The sequence below is a fragment of the Melanostigma gelatinosum genome (genome assembly GCF_949748355.1).
Source record: "Melanostigma gelatinosum genome assembly, chromosome: 5".
NCBI classification, from domain to species: Eukaryota; Metazoa; Chordata; class Actinopteri; order Perciformes; family Zoarcidae; genus Melanostigma; species Melanostigma gelatinosum.
In genome coordinates, this window is record NC_136638.1 from 17,143,196 (window position 1) to 17,162,935 (window position 19,740).

At 42.7% G+C, this 19,740-nt stretch overlaps 3 protein-coding genes across 3 annotated transcripts; all 3 read left to right on the forward strand.

Annotated features, from left to right (window-relative positions):
- Positions 1-657: 657 nt before the first annotated feature.
- Positions 658-5,576, forward strand: LOC306777307 (reticulon-4 receptor-like 2). The gene is made up of 4 exons (XM_079268367.1): positions 658-797; positions 2,158-2,384; positions 2,501-2,731; positions 3,258-5,576. Exons 1-4 carry the CDS (start codon positions 749-751, stop codon positions 4,101-4,103), a joined length of 1,353 nt encoding a protein of 450 aa, XP_079124493.1. The 5' UTR covers positions 658-748; the 3' UTR covers positions 4,104-5,576.
- A 5,938-nt stretch (positions 5,577-11,514) lies between these two features.
- On the forward strand, positions 11,515-13,509 carry selenoh (selenoprotein H; the record flags this gene model as incomplete). The annotated part of the gene is given in 5 exon segments (XM_079269193.1): positions 11,515-11,530; positions 11,533-11,674; positions 12,301-12,443; positions 13,071-13,190; positions 13,505-13,509. Coding segments are annotated over 5 exon segments (426 nt in total).
- Positions 13,510-16,063: 2,554 nt separating this feature from the next.
- clp1 (cleavage factor polyribonucleotide kinase subunit 1) lies at positions 16,064-19,448 on the forward strand. The gene is made up of 6 exons (XM_079269062.1): positions 16,064-16,130; positions 16,844-17,161; positions 17,261-17,368; positions 17,475-17,594; positions 18,181-18,318; positions 18,464-19,448. Exons 2-6 carry the CDS (start codon positions 16,868-16,870, stop codon positions 19,148-19,150), a joined length of 1,347 nt encoding a protein of 448 aa, XP_079125188.1. The 5' UTR covers positions 16,064-16,130; positions 16,844-16,867; the 3' UTR covers positions 19,151-19,448.
- Positions 19,449-19,740: the final 292 nt, after the last annotated feature.

The window sequence follows — 19,740 nt, forward strand, 5'->3', positions numbered from 1 at the left end:
GTTGTGTTGGATCGTTTCGATCCACTGCTGGGTTTCCCCATCATGTTCATCTGTTCTGCTTCTTTCGAAAACTGGCCTACACTATGAGACAGATGATTTTTGGGCTTTAATGCCAAATGAGTTTTCCCGCCTTCTCTTCCAACACTCTAATTAACTAGAAGTCACGCAATAAATTTAAACTTTGACCCAGAAATTCTTAGTTTGGTGTCACCACAAACCTCCATCCATCCCACTCCTCCGCTGGCTTTCTCCCACACACGGAATTTCATCAAACCACTAAAAGTAAATTCAGGATATATTCCTAAAAACAATGACAAAAGGTAGAATACTTTGTCTGTGTTCTAACATTTCTTATGTAGGCTAATAGAATGTGTTCTGTGGTGCCATTTAAGTGCCTCATCATTATGAATAATCTAGTAACAATCTTACTTTTGACAGACAGTGATGCGTTACTTTCTTAGGTAACTCCACAGTGAAGACAGTGACAAAACCCGCCCCATCACTGCCTTTCTTGTCACTTCCTCCGGTGACTCTCACCCCTCCTCCCGGGCTGACGTAGAGTGAAACCTCCGCTGCCTACACTGTGGGCGAAGACCCTGCCGCGGATATAAACAGCTTCCCGGGACTCCAGGACGTCACTGCTTGAAGCCGCAGCAACTCGCTCACCAGAGCTGAACCTCAGCAGAGATAGCAGCAAGCAGGCACTTACACGCCGCGCAGGCTAACTCGCTTTCAGCTTTGGTTCGAGATGGGGACTCGGTGCACCGTGAGGCGCTCCAGCGCACGCAACTTTAAAGGTGAGTTGCTCCATTTGATGCACCTGCAGTTTGAATGCAATGCAGTGTTGTGATTTAGTACGTTTATTGCCGTCGTCTTTTTTAAGTAGCAAGTTTACGGAACGTTCATATTTTAAACTTGACAATCACATTAATGCTTGCATGAAAACAACTGCATTTATAGACTTCATGATGCTTTTACGCGCAGTCATTTTGCATATAGGCCTAATTTGAATGGTTAACCAAGCTGCACCCATTTAAATTAAAATCATGTTTGTCAATTGTGGATCTTACAAATGTAGAGGAATGTAGAGGGAGACAGCCTGCGCACATTTGGAGCATTTTAGCGCAAACATGTGACAATAAAAGCAAGAACAAAATCAAATGTATGCATGAATTGATGTGATATCGAAGAAAAACGTCATTTACAGCACGTGATCAAATTAGTGTGTCTGTTTTGGCTCACCTATAAAGTCAACCAAAACCTCCTTCAATCTCTCCATATCTCTTTTACGCATGAATATATGATTCATGCGCACACGATTCCAAATGTTTCCGAATCTCGTGTCGACTGTGGAGTAAATAAGACGGGCAGAAACTCGAGAAAGGTGTCTCGTTCCACTTAACAGCCCAGTCTGCAGTTCTCCCTCAGGCTCCAGCGCTGCTAGTCCGACATGTTAAAGGTCAAGAGGTGAGCCACTGGAAAATCGTGCGCACAACAGCTGAATGGGAACCTCATCATTATTACATGTATGTGCTTTCCCCCCCGGTGGCCACCTTTGTACGCCGTTATCCGAGCTGTGCCAAGAAGCTGTTGCAATATTGATAAGAACCGAAACTGATCCGGGTCTGGTTGCCAATTTTACGCGTGCCCTCTGCATGGTAAACCTCTCAACGGGAACGTCCTTTTGATAACTTGAGAATGAGGAAACCAGGTTAATGTAACGCATTGATTTCTAAAAAGCTTAAATACAGAGTTATGTAACAGTGTCACAACAGCCATGCAGACCTTTGTAAAGTGGTCTCCAAGGTGGATAGGAATGGGTGAATGATTTCTGTGATGTAACCTAGTGACATTATACATGAACCCCAAATTACTGGGAGCCATCAACAAGTCACGGGCGCCAGCACAGCAGTGCTAAAAATAATCACTATTGACAGCAACAGGTTTGACAGACAGACAGTGAAGAAAGACTGGTGCCAAAAGCTGAAATCAACCTCTCTTTCTTTGTCTGTCTGTCTCTCAGACTAACTGCTGCAACAATGGTCATTTGCTGCTAACCGGACCTCCAATTGTGTTCCATTTCTTCTCAGGAGAATTAACCTTCTCTCTCTCTCTCTCTCTCTCTCTCTCTCTCTCTCTCTCTCTCTCGCTCTGCAGGTGGACTATCTCTGTGGCTGATTCTGTGGCTGGTGGTGGTGAAGCCGGGCGGGGTATCTGCATGTCCCAGGCTGTGTGTGTGTTACCCCACGCCCATGACGGTCAGCTGCCAGTCCCAGAACATCACCATAGTGCCGTCCGGTGTGCCATATGACTCACAGCGTGTTTTCCTGCAGAACAACCGCATCACAGAACTGCGTGCGGACTCTTTTGGCTTCGAGACACAGGTAAAAATGTCTCAGTGTGTATACATCTGTTGAATTTCCCAGAAATATTTGCAGACATTCTTATTTGTCTTTTTTTCTCCTCTCTAATCCCATCATTTGTTCTTCATTCTGTGCAGGTGCTTTGGCTATATGGCAACAACATCACATGGATCGAGGCCGGGGCCTTCAGTAACCTCAGGGTGCTGGAGGAGCTGGATATGGGCGATAACCCGCTACATCGCCTGGAAGGTGGAGCCTTCAGGGGCTTGGAGAAGCTGCAGAGCCTGCACATGCATCGCTGCAAGCTGGCCGCTCTCCCCCATGACCTCTTCCACAAACTGTACAGCCTGCAATTCCTCTACCTGCAGGTAAAACCAGCACACACACTCAACACACTCTTGCAAAAATACATATTTGATAGTCATGCATAAGTGTGTAGATATGACGCTTGCAGGAATACACACTTGTGTTGCAGAATTAATTGATGGACACATCAGCTGCCAACATGCAGGCTGAACACCCACACACAAAGAGACACACTTTTACACAGTGCATGTTGAAGAATTGTTTTAAGTAGGTTCAGTGATTTGCACACAGCACACAGTCACACAAATGCAAACTGAGACTATATTTATTTTATACGTACATATTTAAACACTCATAAGATCTAGAACCAGTGCAGCACATCTCAGGTTCAATAAGCACTATTCATCATACGATTAACCAAGCACAACCTCAAGTGTACATATATGTTACGGTAGGGATTAATTCCCTCCTATCAAAGTTGATAGTTACCACAGATTTTTTTTTTTCTAACTAGAATCACACAACAGCCTTACTTTTCCTGAACTTTTCCACAGCACTAAAACTTCTTGTATTTTGACTTTGTTCCAGGACAATCAGCTCCACTTTCTGCAGGATGACCTGTTCTCAGATCTGGTCAACCTCACCCACCTCTTCCTGCATGGAAACCGCATCCGTGCCCTCTCTGAGAATGTGTTCAGAGGCCTGGTCAACCTGGACCGCCTCCTTCTCCATGACAACCGTGTCAGGCAGGTCAACCGTCGGGCTTTCCGTGACCTGGGCCGCCTGACCATCCTTTACCTGTTCAACAACTCCCTGGCCGAGCTGCCAGGCCAGGCCATGACAGACACCCAAGGCATCCAGTTCCTCCGCCTCAATGATAACCCCTGGTCCTGCGGCTGTGAGGCCCTTCCCCTTTGGGAGTGGTTCCGCAAGGCCCGCATCTCCTCCTCTGAGCTCATGTGCACCTCACCATCCCAACGTCGCGGCCAGGACCTCAGATTCCTCCGGGAGATGGACTTCGCCCTCTGCCCTCTGCCTGACCCCGGCTCTCTGGCAGGAACCACCACGACCACCTTCAGCACCAAGACCCGCTGGTGGTTCTCCAAGCACAAGCCCGCATCTTCATCCAAGGCCTCGTACAAGAAGAGCATTGAGGGAAAACCTCAGTACCTCCCCAAAACCCCCTCTGAAACCTTCTCCTCCAAGTATGAACTGTCGGAGGATGAGGTGGCGCTCCCCAAGCTGGACCAAGAAGAATACTGGGCCAACTATGGAAACGAAGACGCCTCTATTCCCTGCTTCGACCTGGAGTGCCCCCCAGGCTACAACAACCCAGCCTTCCCCTCGTCCTCCTCCTTACCCAGCACCCCATCCCTCGTCCGCCTCCTCTCCCTCTCCGTAGTCACATTTTCCATCCATTTCCTTTTTGGCTGAACTCTTCTCTCCTCCATTCCCTTTTTTCCCCTCTGATTTCTCTTTCCAACTCTAACACAAACCTGGATCGTGATTCCTTTCAGTTACCTCCTCGACTTGCAGGAGGTGCTACACTGATGCAGGAGACAGGCAGGCGAGGCAGCAGGGAGCTGTTGTAAAGAGCAGGGATCCGTTGAGCTGATGGAGAGCAGGGCAGGATTTCAATGTTGAAGTAGCTGCTGCTGATTAGTACAGGCTTCAAAAAGCAGGGCTCAGATCATGGAAACTGACTCTGATAGTGACGGTACTAAGGCAGAAACCTACAACAACATGAGGAAATGACAGAGACACAACACACACAGAGACAGTTGGTGATGTCTCCAGAAGTTTTTTAATATCAGCCGTAAACAACGCAGGCGTTGTGGATCGTCGACAGCTATTTTCTATATCAAGTGCACAACATCCACTCACCGCTTACGTTGTCCCTCACTAATTTCTGTCTTTCGCCGTGAATAAAAGGGATGGTTAATGGTACCAGAATGAGCTTAAGATATGCATCTAAAGGCAGAGAAGGATGAGAGGATCATTACAGCTGCAGCCAAGAGCGGCTCTCCTCTCTCCTTCAGATTCAAAACCTTGTGGGATCCCAGAGATGCCAGCAAACCATCACCACCACCCACACTTGTACAATACCACGCATGATACAATCATCCGAAACTGCTCCGTACTTTAGACTCGCTGGATTTTTACTTTTCATATTAATACCATTCAGGTAACGACAGCTTGTGGTGATAGAAGAGATACTTAGATTGTAAATGGAAGGCAAACCAACGAAAAGTGGAAACTCCTCTTTTTGCCCCTCGCTTTTTTTTTGTCTCGTCTTCTTCTCTCAGGCAACCGACTAATGTTGTGCTCCTGGTTCTGAGTTTGTCTGTGTGTGGGATTCAGTTTTTGTTGACCAATAACCAAAGTCCAGAGAAGACCAGTTTGATCAGGTCTTCTCTTAAAATGCCTGTGTGTATGTTCCTGTTTTTCCTTTAGAAATATGGCTCTTGTTTGTCTGTTTGTCCAAACTGACACAGAACAAGGCAAAAACAACATCAAGGCTGACTCATTTACAGCCCTTTGTGTGGTTTGATGCCTCGGGTATCTGTTCCTGCTGGCTCCTGTTACATTACACACTGACCTGTAATTCGTCTGTCAGTGTGCGTATGTAAAAGGTTGCATGCATTTTTTCTCAGCGCTGATTGAAAGTTGAAAAAATCCCACAGATAAACTATTGGGACCCAGGGTTTGAAAACTGTATTGTTTCAGAAATGCATGGGAATGTGTCTGCTTTATCTGAACACATTTGTTAAATCGAAGGATTTCATCTGATTTTTGTATTGTATGGTACGAGAGACCATAAACAGACCACGAGGACAATCAAGCTGTCATACATCAAATCATCTCTTTCATAATAAAGCTGTACTTTATAAGATAACCTTTCTGACTTGAAGGATATTGTGACACTGATAGTCTGTATTTTTTTTAAACGTGTTGGGAAAGTGTTTTGCTTTACTAAAATAAATAAACAATCAAACAGAAGTATGTGGGGTGTTGCACTGTTGTTGTTTTTTACTGTCTTTGTTCGCTCAGGAACAGAAAGAATGTGCAAAAGTTAGTGAGCTGGCACATCAGCACAAACACAATGTATACAGATGGCAATAGATAGTAGAAACCTGAAGTGATGATAGCCTAGCATCACAACATTTTGTTGAATCAGTAGCCTCCTGAAGAGAATTTGAGACAGGCAATATTTTCCACTTTCACAATAAAAGCACAGTTAAATGAGAGAAGCATGAGCATGAATATGGTCTGAAGAGCAGTCTTTCATTTTGACATGTGATAGCTTTGACGTCGTTCTTCAATTAAGTCAACAGTCTGGACTATTTTTTTCAGAGAGTCACGTCACATTGCTCCTGTCAAACATTTTAGAAAAGGGAGGTGATATTTGTGTCTGTGTGTGTGTGTGTGTGTGCGTGTGTGCGTGTGTGCGTGTGTGTGTGTGCGGGTATGATTCAGGGAAGGGGCTGAATGGGAAACACGCCAGGATGACAATGTGACGATGTGTCCCAGCACACCCCCTCAACAGATTAACTCACGCCGTCATAATGATGCATACACTCATGTGTTGCATGAACTTATACGTGCAAATACACACTTACACAAGTCATAAAGTTCAGAGAAGTTTCGCTGAGCGGCCCTCTAATCTTTTTCATCTTCAAGCTCACAAATCATTCATCACTTTCACACCTCTCTTTTCTTCTGCTTTTCTCTCCTTTGTTTTTCTCCTCTCTGTGACGAAAGCTTCCTCGATCCTCCCGGTCATTGGTCGCAGCAGATAAATCCTCAAACCCACATACATTATTGTCCTAAACAGCATCTTTCTTTCTGAACTTTTCATTTCCTCAAATTTAACATGCACAGTTTGACCACGAAGAAGGTCAATTTAAATCTGAGGTTGTTAAATAACCAATTCATGTGTGAACCAGTGTCATAGAGGTTTGATTGGTTTATTGTCCTGTGATTTGCTGCAAAAGCAACAGCATTTAGCAATCTAGCAGTAAACGTTGCAATTTGTTGATGTAACTATAATAGCCTACAGACATGCTAGCTGCTCTGTTAGGCTGCACTAAGGAAGAGTAGTGTTTTGTAAGGTTCATTGTCAGCATGCTCTCTGTGTTCCTGAGGAGATACAAGCAAGGTATCATGCAGTAAATTCAATATTCTGTCAGTACAGTAGTGGATGTTGTAACCACAACAAAAAAAAGTTGCATCTCCAGTGGCAAAAGATACCAAATTCCCATTAAGATACAAAATTGTAACAGTATAGCAAACCGTGCTGTGTTTCGATGAAACTATCTCTGTCCCCAACATGCAACTATACACAGTTATCCCTCTTTTCATCCCAAAGTACTGACAAGTTTACAGTATTACAGCCAGTATTACAATGTCAAACAATCCATGGGGTTGAGTTTTTCTTTGACGTAAGGATGTTAGCAGTTTGAAGGATCAGTTTTGCGAAATCCACTTCTGGCATAGAGCGAGATGAGAGGATTGATACCACCGTAAAGTGAATAAGTATATTTCCTAAAATGTCTAACTTTTGCTCAGGATTCATGAAAACAAGAGCATGATTTCTGGCAGTCAAGGCTCCAAACAGCATGTGGGTTTAGACTTTTTATGGACATTATTTGTGAAATAGGAAACAAAAGAAATATCTTTACTGTTGTCCAGAATTGTCAAAGGACTCTGGTCGATTCAAGCTTTTGATGAACAGTTACATGCAGATTGTCACTAAGCTCAACTCTAAGAATCATAAATATTGAACAAAAATCAACAGTAAAACAGCTTTGGAGGCAGCTTTGAAGTTAAGTAAAAGGACTATGATCATAATTTCACAGAAATATGCAGAAGGCAGTTATGGACGACTGATATCTTATCCTGCCAGGGTTCACCACCTCGAGAAATGCACATCAAAAACTTGAATCGTGACCAACGTGCTCACACTTCCTGTATTTCCAAGTTGCTATTTCATGGCAGAAGTGTAGGCGTTTGCTCTCTAGGCCCGTAAGCAGCTGCCTGGGCGGCCACGGGACATATTTGCAGTTTTTCCGGTGCAGGAACACAACCAGACCATTAGCAGAGAGAATTCCTCTGAAGTCATCAGACTTTGATGATGAGCGGCTTATCATACACTGTGCCCACTCATTCTCCCCCAACTCTCTATCCCATTTGTCTTGCCTCTGCCTTTCTTCCTCTCTTTTGTGTGTTTGCCTGCTTTTCATATGCTGTCACTCGTTGTCTGAAGCCCTATCACTCCAACACTTATATCCCTCTCTGTCTTTCTTTCTCTCTCTGCCTCCCACACATGGTTATGCTTGTCTTGGCCACGCCTGTGTGTTGGCTCGTGTGAGTTGGCGTGATTGTTTGCATGTCATTGGCGTGTTCGCTGACGTTCACCCTCACACATGTTCTTATTTGCATAGGAAGAACCGAGACTCACACCCTGACGTCAGAGGGCCCTGGAAGAGAAACAAAGAGGCTGAGTGGAACATTCTGGAGGATGAAATGGATTATTCACCCGGGTTTTACCCTGAAACAATATACACAATACAAAGGTCATCTTTTCTTGACGTTAAAGAAGAGAATAGGTTTAAATTACCATGTGACAATGCAGTGCTGCATAATTGATGAAAATCATTTGCAGCACCGTTGCGCTCAGCAGCTCACTTGTCCAGCATGTGGAAACATGAGCCTCCGGAGCAGAGGTTCGCTGCTCCGGATAACTCACCAAACGGAAGAGGAAGGAAACGAGTGAAAACAGAGAGATGAGGAGATCCTCCGACTATCTGAATAAATCATCGAAACACTGACTATCCTCACTACAAAGGGCGACTTTGCCACGAGTTCACCCACTGAAAAAATAATATGCCCATTGCTTGTGTGTGTGTGTGTCACTGGATAAAATGCCAGCAAATCATCAGTGTGAAGCAATATTTACCAAAACAATATTTACAAAAAGCCAAAAAGGAGACTTTTGAAGAATAAAATGAGGTTGCTTTTAACTTGTACCGTTTTATTTCATGCAACTGGTTTGAAATGTTTCATGTATTTTAGGGGGGGAAATATCTCTTTGGTTATCAATGCATTGTATTTTCAAAGCTTTACATGCTTTTTTATTTCAAAGCTAAATCAGAAACTTAACTAGTAAGTCAAGTCCAACTGTCAGATATATGTAGTGCAGTAAAAACTTTCAACATATTTTATCATCAATCTAATGTAAATTCAATAGCTTATTAATCAACTAAAACTAGTTTTAGAACCCTTAAAATAAGACTTTCCAGCATTTATGGTTTGAGTTTTAAAACTCTCCAGACCTTGAAAAAGACAGACACGATGGATACTTGCTGTTTCTTTTAACAAGCAGCATCATGTATCATCTTTCTACAAAGGAGCAGGGCCAGCATACTGTAAGTGTCACGGGAGTTCACCGGTAGGACCCAAACGCAAGACCACAGGAGACAGAAGTTAATGGAAACAGGTTTTATTTAGCCTGACTAAGACAGGAAGGTGTGGAGCCCGTGGTCCGACACCAGAGTAGGCAGATCGACGGTGTGAGTCCCGTGGCTCGACACCGGAGGGCTGGCAGCTTGACGGCGTGTGTAGTCCGTTGAACACAAGGCGGGCAGGGGTTGAAGCGGGTGAAAGACGGTACGACTTGACAACCCCAGACTGCAGGCCCAGAGTTTATATAGAGACAGGACACTCATTAGTGGGCCCTGAGTCTGGTGTGTCAGGCTGCAGGAGGTGATCGGCTGGAGTGTCCTCAGCTGTGCACAATCAAGGGTGTGGCCATGGGAGGTGTCTGGAGGCAGAGGACAACACAGAGCACATGGCACACAATAACAAACAGGGGAATGACAGGACACATGAGGAGAGGAGATCAGGGGAAACACACAACGGGTCAGACAGGGATCCTGGATCCTGACAGGAAGCAAAGACCTGTGTGAACTGACTCTTCAAACTGAGGAAATGTAACTGCAAAGCCAATTTAACTGTAACGTGTGTCAGTGTGACTAAACAGTTGTTGATTGAACTTAAAATATTCCGTTTATTGAACTTGTTCGATCGGCGAACTCAACTAAATTGTTTTTACATGACAATAATTCAGAATTATTCACGTTTGGTTCGTTAACTCACATTCTTTTGTCAGCGGTTGAGCTCAAGTTTTTAGTGAACCAATTGGCAATGTTTCACACTGCAAAATGCGTAACAGATTTCCAAGAACAATTGTAGGAGGGAGATTCACAATTAAACAATTAAACATCAGAATGTATCTTTACCAACTGGAGAGTCCTAAAGATTCAGAAAAGGAGGAGCAAACACACATGAAAAAAATAGATTTCTGAATGAAATATCTGCCTTCTGTTGTGTACCTACACCCACAGTAATCTGTGAGTGTTTGTGAGTGTGTGCACATTTGTGCAGCATGGACGCAACCAGGAGCTCTGTGCATCTGGTCTTGAGTCATTTGGAAGAAAAAGAGGAGAGCGGGGCGAAGACAGGGCACATCTGTCCCACGGTCTGTTAGCTCTTGAAGCTTTACGCACGCGGCTAAAAATACACTGCAACAGACTGCAAAGACAGATTGGGATCCAAAGACATCGGAGATTTTCTGCGTCGTTGTGTCTGGTCTGTTTCAGAGAGAGTGAAACACTGAGTGATAGATTTAATCATGTGGTAAGGACAGCAAGAATGAAAGTGACAGCACGGCTAAGATGAAGTGTGTTTCTTCAGTTGGTTGTGAACAAAAGAGCAGTTATCCTTTGAGCGCTTGTGAGTCAGTCACACCGCCTCGCTCTGGGAGGCTGTATAGCCCATGTTTGATGGCACGGACGCAGCTTGTGACGTCCTTTCAGACAATTTAGTTTTGAATGCCCAAAAATGTGACTGCCACATCCTCTACTGAAGACATGTGTGTTCGGTATTGCTATTCCGGTAACACCATATTTGCTCTTGACTTTGGAGTATACAAACACATCCGTCTGTTGCTCTGCAGGGTTTTCTCTCACCTGTTTCTTTGCTGTCTCTCTGCCGTCTCTCACAAGTCAACAATTGGGAATCTTGCAAATGATTAAAGGACATGGGAGCGCAACCCTTGGGGCCTGCAATCATCTGTCACACTGTTTGAAGAGGACATTACACAGATCTTCTGTTGGAATAGCCAGAAGGGGAACTTCATCTCAAAGTGTATCTACCTTTTAGCTGAATGGGATGACGCAAATATGAAGGCCAAAACGTTTCTGATAAATCTGAGATTTCTGTGTATCAAGAGTTTCATTTCAAATGTAAACTTGTTTAAAATGTGTTACATTGTAGCATTTTATGTCATTGTCAAATCAATTGTGATACAATTGCTGTAAACGAAATAAAAGGCAGAAACAACTGCACTGGTGGCCTTTGTGTCAAGCTGTCACATCATTCATCATCATCTGTCCTGGATCTGTAGAAAGGAGCTGTGGCACATTCCTGAAGTTGTCAACAACTGATGCTTTGTTTGAATACGATTGATGAATTAGCTTAATGTTAATGACAAAAACACAGTAAACTGTATGTGTATGTTTCTATATGGAACACCTAAACCTTCCTGGTAATGGTTTCGTCCGTCACACTGAAAACCCTGTCAGACGAATACCGGTACTTTGGTACAGTCCACGTGCGCGCAAAAATTTGACAACTGCAATGGCATCCAAAGCAGGTCGGTGTGTAACGTTAGAACAAATGTGAACTGTGAACAAATGTAACTCGGACATTTAGCAACATGATAGACATGTGGTGTGTATTGCTTTTAGTTGATGAACGGGTTAGAGGTTGCACGGTACGCGGTATGAAAACGAACGTAACATCACGTGTGTTTCAGGTCGACGTGGGACGAAACGCAAAGCGGAGGTTGAGGCAGAAGAGGAGAAACCACATGTGGGGGAGAAGAAGGACAGAGGAGAGGAGGAGAGAGGCCAGGAAGGCCTAAGGGTGGTCATTGAACACTGGTGCGAAACACTGAAATACTTAAAGGCATTTCTCGTTCGGCACGAAAGGAAAGACTAACGTCACCAGCACAGAAGTGAAGCAATGTGCTGCTCAGCTGTGTAGCCACCAGTGTGCCTGTGCCATCTAAATCTCAAGGGCTCACACCCAGCATAATCCTCAAAAATAAATGAGTAGCAGAGCTTTCCATTAGACCTAATGCATATATTTTCAATATAAGTAATGCATGAGTGTCTGAAGAGCTAAAAGGAATGGATATATGGTTGAGAGTTGTGAGGTTTGACCAAACTTACCCCCAAAACCCCCAAAAACCTGCAGTTCCAAGATCAGCTAGGCTTTTCTGGATTCACATATGCAGCCATAGACAATCATAATTTCATAAAAGAAGAAGCAGCTCTGATGGCCATGCATTATAGACTTAATTGAATGCAATAAAGTCTACACTGCAAGTGCTTCTTAAAGTTATTGTATTTTTTTTATTTCCCTCTAAAATGTACCGTAGTTGAATATGAGATAAATGATAGCACTAAAGGACAGTACTTAAGTAAATGTACATGGTTGTTTTGTCATATGCAGACACGCTAACTTGATAACTTCCACCTGATGGTTGATCTGTTATTTCTGGCAGTAAGAGCTGACGAGTGTACGGGCGTAATGCTGAGGAGGTGAAAGCTGCCCTCCTGGCTGCCCGTCCTGACATGACTGTGGTCTTCAACCCTGAGAGGCCGTGCAGGAAGAGCTTTGACATCACTCTGCTGGATGGAGGCAAAGGTGAGGAGGATGAAAAGGGAAAATCCAAGAATAACTGCCATTTTTGACTCCCCAATGGATGAGCGAGTGTCAATACCTCAGTTTTGGGATTCACCACAATTACAAACCAGAAATAACCCGATTTAAATGAAACACATTTGCTCCAACCGTTCATTAAAGCCAGTCCACAAAATTTCCTTTCATCCATATAATAGATTTCATATTAGTTGTAAATCTAAGGTGTCAACTAAGGATGTGAAGAAAGTATAATCTCACCCAATCTTTCACTCTGAGTGAATGTCTCTTCTGCCTCATTAAAGCCTGTACACACAGTCAGCAGGAGGCTGTGTTCAACAGGCGTGCAGAAGAGCCACCAGAGGATAACATTTGCATTAAGAATGTGACACATGCTAACACGCAATAACCAGTTCTCTAAAAATGCATATGTGCATGTGTGGGGCACGTGTTATGTTTGTGTTAATATGTAAAATAGTTTTTCTCCAAATTGATGGATTATTCACTGTTTGGTTTTGAGTATCAGAGTCAACACATCTTAAAGTCTTCTAGAGGCCGCTGTTATACATTAAAAGTATTGCTTATCTTCTAAATTGTTCCTACAAATGACACTGTGTCCTTATGTTCCTATAGAAACATCTCTGTGGACTGGAATAAAGAAGGGTCCGCCTGCTCGGCTCAAGTTTCCTCAACCTGATGTCGTAGTTGCTGCTCTGCAGGAGGCTCTGAAGGCTGAGTCGACGCCCAGTGAAGGTTTGTCCTTTCAAAGCAAACAGACAGAATATTAAAAAACAGAAAACTCTCGATACAAATATTAATGAAGGAGTGCACTGTCGCACTAAATAGTTCTTCTTGTTCTGCTGTAATACATAGAAAAGCAAAGTCAAATGATAGCTGTGAACTGTAAGGTCAATGGAGTTAGATGTAAAAACACATGAGGGAACCAAACATGGGTTTAACATGTACGTATACATACACGTGTATTATCTGTGAAAAACACGTGTTGGAAATGTTACAGTCCACAAAGTTATTTCGTTGCTTTTTTGTTGTCACCATATTCTTGACAGCCTAGCTTGTGGACAAGAATGAACCTTTTAAACGTTTTTTTGAAACCTTTGCAATTTCTCTTCCCTTTGAAATTGTCTCCACTAATTCATAGACAGTGCAATAACCAAACTGTAGACAAATATAATTCAATGTTTAACCTTCTACCGTTAGATTAGTTTGGCTCAAAAGACATTTACTTGTTGATCGTTAGTTGTATTTACCATCTCTGAAGATTTAATGCTGTTGAATGCTGTTGAATATTTTTTGGGATGCAATGTTCCCTTATGTAAATTTCCCCAGAGCCATGTGTCACAGCCTTGGATTGCCTTTCGTGTCTTCACATTTTATGAGTCACCAGCCGAGAGCAGAGCAACTGCTTGTTAGTCGAGCTCATGACACAACCTTCAGTCATTATCGCGAATCCGTAAACATCGACTTCTTTGTCCTCCATATTTGCTTTTGCACAGCAGTGTGCTGTGTGTGATGTATTATTGTTTTTCTTCGTTTGTGTGGACTCATTTCTTCACATGTGGATTAAGGTTGAAATAAACTAATTCATTTTATTAAATGTACTGCTTCATACAATCTTATTCCTGTGTTTTATATCAGTGTCTATACTGCTGGTTGAGAGTAGGCTATAGTACACAACAGTGGTGTGTTAAGAATGTTCATATTTCAGAGTTAAACTAAAGAAATGATTTGTTTTACATGCAGCCAAGAGTTCAGGAGATGTGGTCAGTGGAAGCAGAATGATGAGGAGTGACCAATGGGATGTCCCCGTCTCTTTTCTGATGATGTGAGCGCCAACAGCTCGGGTCTCCTGGACGCATGGTGACACCTAGTGGAGCGTCTCTGAGCCACTACATTTATCAGATGCACAGTGCTGCTGTTTACAGTTTTTCTCGATTGCTAAGACACATTTCTTGAAACGGTCACCCATTCTCTCAAAACTGTAAACACAAAACCTCATCTTCAAGCACTATTTACAAAACCTCTGAATCCTCTTGCAAAATGAAACTTTCGCCTCAAAACAGTTTTACCTGTGCTCAAAATCAAACACTGCTCTCAAATCACAAACAAAGTGATCAAAATAATATACACCATCAAGCAGTCAGTAAACAATACACCAATAAATAGAAAACACATTGTTCAAAACATATAGTTCTCAGGGAGAAGTCGATTTTTAATCTCAAAACAAATGATACAAAACATATGAACGAAAACATGTTCTATTACAGTCGCTCAAAATTGATCAGAAATTACTACTGTGCTTTGCTCTTTGCAATTTATTTTGTTCTTCCTCCTCCTTGTACCCCTATTTGTACAGTACTGTACCCTGCAGCTCACAAACGTGTCCTTTGTCTCTGTGATACTGTAATTATTGTTCTTTGTTGATATGAACCTGTCAACCAGTCAAAATCTATTGAGCAGTCAGTACTGTTACTGTAACAAATAGAAAGCACGATGTCCTCTCACATTGTTTCTTCTATCCATTCTCAGACTTTCTCCTTCCCACCTTCAACCACCTGTTTGCTCTCTCAACTGGCTTATATTGGTTGTGTCACATCATTTGCTACAAGTGAAATCAATTTTGAGTGATTGTGTTTAATCAATGACATGTGTTCTCTATTTGTATTTGATTGTTGCCACTTGTGTTTACCAGTATGGATGACATGTGCATTAGAGTGCAGAATGTGTTTTGAGACTGAGAATGTATTTAGAGTTTTGCTGAAAAGTCTAAGTGAGATCTGCAAATTGTGTTTTACCATGTGAAACAGTTTAAGGTATTGACAACAGACTGCACAATTAGCTAAATGAGTTCAGGCAACTGAGAACTTTGTTCAGCCAATGGGTTTTAGTGTTTTAGCAATTGAGAAAAACTGTAAGAACCAAAAAACAACCTCATTTATAGTTTATTGTGCTTTGAAAGCTTGTGTTTAGTAAATATAGTCTTGTTTCTCAATTATTGTGTAAGTGTAGGTTATTTTCTCTTTTGTAACTCCAGTCAAGCAGTTATTTTTATCTGGGAAGGTTTTTATCTCACAAAAACATTCCAACGAAATGTTGTTTCTCGACAGGTCAGAGGTGGGAAGTAACACAAGTATATTTACTCAAGTACTGTGCGTAAGTACAATATTATGGTATTGGTAATTGAGTAATTCCTTTTCTGATTGACTACATTTCACAGGGAAATGTACTTTTTACTCCACTAAATGTATTTATCCGCTGTAGTTACTTTACAAATGGAGCAAACAGTTTGGACAGCATGTTTATGAAGAGTTTGACCATAAAACTTAAAAAAAGGTTACAACTTCTCAAATGTGAAGATAATCCTCAAATGCATTTCTTAAAAGTGAATTTCTCTGTTGAAATTCACTTTTTTGAGAAGCAGCAAGATAACATAAAAAATGTAAGTGTCTCATTTAAAAAAAAAAAAAAGTTTTAGGTTTTAAATCGACATCGAACGACAAAAAAAACAATCTTCATTTAAGATGTATTTCCAACGTTTTGCGCGAGCCTCCAGAGGACGTTGCACATTATTGGTTGAGAGGGACGTGACATCATCATCACGCGTCCAACCACAGTGTTGGCTCCGCAAGTGTTGGGAACCTATTTTTCAAACTACAATAAGCTTGAATTTCGTCCGTAAGTACTACAGATTAAACTAACTAACCAGTAGACATGCACCTGGCAATGTGGGAGTATAGTAATGGCATTGCAGGCGCTTATAGGTTATTTACTGCTAAAATAGGGCTATGTTACGGCTACGGCGTGCTAACTGCTAGCTAGCTGTTTTTTGCCTGCATGTGACCCACGAGCTAAACTGCTTCGCCAGTGTGCTCACACTTTGACTGTCGGTATGATTAAGTAAAAACTTACATTGTTTAAATATAACATGCAAAATACATATTACATAATCCCCCTTTTTTCAGTAACCAAATGCTAGCACGTCTGTTTATAGCTCCAGTTTGTCCTGCATACATAACATTATTAGCGATAGCCACAAACTGGGTCTAACGTTGACGTTACTCTCTTTCATACCTCTCAGGTAGTGTTTTATCTCTCTGTATGTGGATATAGTTAATAAACTGTTTGTAACTACACCATGCTGCCATTTTGGCTTGGTCTCTTATGTAACGTTAACAGAGCTGGTGTGTCGAAATACTTCCTGGTTAAATCAACTTTTTATCTCAGCATTTCACAGAAGTTTGTCAATATTGTTAACATTTTATAGCGTCAATGAACATATGAAGTATAAATGTATTGATACAAAATGAAAATGATCTTTAAAAGTATGGCAGTGTTTGAGACATTGTGATAACTTGTCCTTACATCATTGTCCTTTTCTTTTCAACTAGACGTTATTTCCATGTGTTTGTAACATGGACTCTCTCTTGTCAGTCATGGCAACAGAGGGTGTGGAGACCACTAGTGAAGATGTTGCAGTACCTGGGAAGGTCAGCACCAGGTTTGACCTGGAGAAGGAGACTGAACTTAGGTTTGAGGTGGAGGCAGGGGAGGCCGCAGAGCAGGTTGACCTGGAGCTCCTTACAGGAATGGCTGAGGTGTTCGGCTCCGAGCTGAACCGCAACAAGAAGTACACATTTGGACCGGGCTCCAAGATCGCCGTTTTCACCTGGCAAGGCTGCAGTGTGAATCTTTATGGGAAGCCAGAGGTGAGCACCTGGAGGCGTGTCCATGCAAATGTCTGAGCGTTTCTAATGTGGGTTCTATGAGCTGATCAAATAACCAGCGTCTACCCCTCATCACCACAGGTGGCTTATGTGTCCAAGGACACTCCCATGCTGCTCTACCTGAACACACATGCTGCCCTGGAACAGATGAGGAAACAAGCAGAGCGGGACAACGAGAGGGGGCCGAGGGTAGGTTTGAATAAAACACAACTGTTTTCAGAGTTCATTATATGCAAGGTTGCCAGATCTCAGTAAATGCATTTCAATAGACCGTGTATAATGAATTATCCCACAGGTGATGGTGGTGGGACCTACAGATGTGGGAAAGTCAACAGTGTGCCGCCTGCTGTTAAGCTATGCTGTAAGGGTGGGCCGGAGGCCAACATTGGTGGAACTGGATGTTGGACAGAGTGGGGTGAGATGAATTGGAGTTATCATAATAAACATCGGCACAGACTACCTATATTAAAGGAATAACACCAGCTGACATTTTAATTATTTCGCTTCATGTCACACAGACTTATCATCTTGAATGCAAAGTGTAACTACAGCATCTGTGTAGGATAGATAAGATGCCTCATCTCTTGGTGTAGGAGCACAGCATGCCCCTATGGCTGGTTCTGTCAATCACATGCACAATAAGTTCTGGAAAACTAATATTTTGAGTTCCCAAGTGTTCTCTGTTTCTATGACAGTAAAGACGAGGAGAAGTGTTGTATTTCTAGCACAAGATGGACTAAGAGTGACTTACTGCTTGGGATGTTCATATTCATTTACTCCATCTGGAAGTGTTGAAATATGTCAGTTTGAGTGCCATCTGTCCATCAAATGAATAGCATTCAGAGTAGTTATTCATGCCACAGTTTGTCATATACCATCAAGGGTTGACATTTACTTTATGCATCCATAAAATCAGGATCAACCAGCGATCTCAAATTTGTTTTTTTAATGTGCCAGAGCCGACTCAAATCTTATTCTGTCATTTTAATTCTGCTCCTCAGGTGTCTGTACCTGGTACAGTGTCGGCACTATGCATTGAGCGCCCGGCGGACGTGGAGGAGGGTTTCTCAGTCCAGGCTCCTTTGGTCTACCACTTTGGCTCTACTACCCCAGGGACTAATATCAAACTTTACAATAAGGTGAGAAAAAAAGATTCTGGCAGTGCTTAACATGACAGTATGAAGCCAAATGCCCACTGCCAGCCTGCAGATTTAATCTGCCTTATCATCAATTTTAAAAATGTTTTCTGCCCAGTTTAATCGGTTCTTTTCTCACAACTTGTAGCTGACATCATGCTTAGCCGATGTGTTTTCCCGGCGCTGCGAGGTGAACAGGAAGGCAAGCGTGGGAGGATGTATCATCAACACCTGCGGCTGGGTGAAGGGCTCAGGATACCAGGCTCTAGTCCACTGTGCCTCTGCCTTCGAGGTGGATGTGGTGCTGGTGCTGGACCATGAGAGGCTCTACAATGAACTAAAACGAGACCTCCCTCACTTCGTACGGGTTGTTCTCCTACCCAAGTCCGGAGGGGTGGTGGAGCGCTCCAAGGAGTGCAGGCGGGATACTCGCGATGAAAAGATCCGCGAGTATTTCTACGGCTTCCGTGGAGTGACCTTCTACCCCTTCTCCTACGAAGTGCGTTTCTCAGACGTCCGGATCTACAAGATCGGAGCACCGTCCATCCCGGACTCCTGCTTGCCGCTGGGAATGTCTCAGGATGACACGCAGCTGAAGCTCGTGCCTGTTACACCAGGGAGAGACCTCACGTATCATGTGCTGAGCGTGAGCAGTGCAGAGGACGGAGATGAAGGTGCCAGAAAGGGTATCGTAGAGAGCCCTGTGTGTGGCTTCATCGTGGTGACTAATGTGGACACGCAAACACAGGTGATGAAAGTGCTGTCCCCAGCGCCCAGACCACTGCCCAGACACACTCTACTTATCATGGACATCCGCTTTATGGACATGAAATGAAGTGCTACACTTAAGGAAAGAGAACTTTGTTGTAAAAGAAGTGGGGAGGAGTTCTGTAAAGAAGACCTTTTGTTTCCTAGTTGTGTCTTTGTGTCTCTTTGTACGGGCTAAAGAGGGCAAAAGAGAAAAAGTTTCAGGACAATTGCTGTAAATTGAACACCATTTTATGGACTATGCTGTTTGGCCAATTTGTGGCCAGGGATGTTTTTTTATCAGTGCAGCAATTATTTTCTTGATAAAATGTTTTATGAACATTGTGTTTCTTCTCTTGCGTAATAAATTTTGGAAATGTAAAACATTTGGTGTCAGATATCAGTTTAAAGGTCGCACATTGTCCTGTCCTACATATGCACAATATACGTATATCAGTTCACATTTATTTTCATTTTTATATGTCCGGTATTTAATGGACTAGTTATGAAAACATTTGTGTGTTTTTAGTTAATTACAACTGAATCAAGTCTGGGGAAAGTCTTTATAATTCCATGGCTTCACATTAGGTTCTATTAAATATTTCTACAAAGCCTCATCAAACAAAGCAAACTTATAATGAATGTGTCCGTGAAGTGGGAGACGTGTCCTGTCTTCTC

Bases quoted from the DNA above. Each gene is read 5' to 3' on its own strand.
- LOC306777307 (XM_079268367.1), top strand. From the start codon at position 749: ATGGGGACTCGGTGCACCGTGAGGCGCTCCAGCGCACGCAACTTTAAA. The intron at 798-2,157 runs GTGAGTTGCTCC...CTCGCTCTGCAG, and splicing joins CAGCGCACGCAACTTTAAAG to GTGGACTATCTCTGTGGCTG. The intron at 2,385-2,500 runs GTAAAAATGTCT...CATTCTGTGCAG, and splicing joins CTTTTGGCTTCGAGACACAG to GTGCTTTGGCTATATGGCAA.
- clp1 (XM_079269062.1), top strand. From the start codon at position 16,868: ATGGACTCTCTCTTGTCAGTCATGGCAACAGAGGGTGTGGAGACCACT. The intron at 17,162-17,260 runs GTGAGCACCTGG...TCATCACCACAG, and splicing joins ATCTTTATGGGAAGCCAGAG to GTGGCTTATGTGTCCAAGGA. The intron at 18,319-18,463 runs GTGAGAAAAAAA...CACAACTTGTAG, and splicing joins ATATCAAACTTTACAATAAG to CTGACATCATGCTTAGCCGA.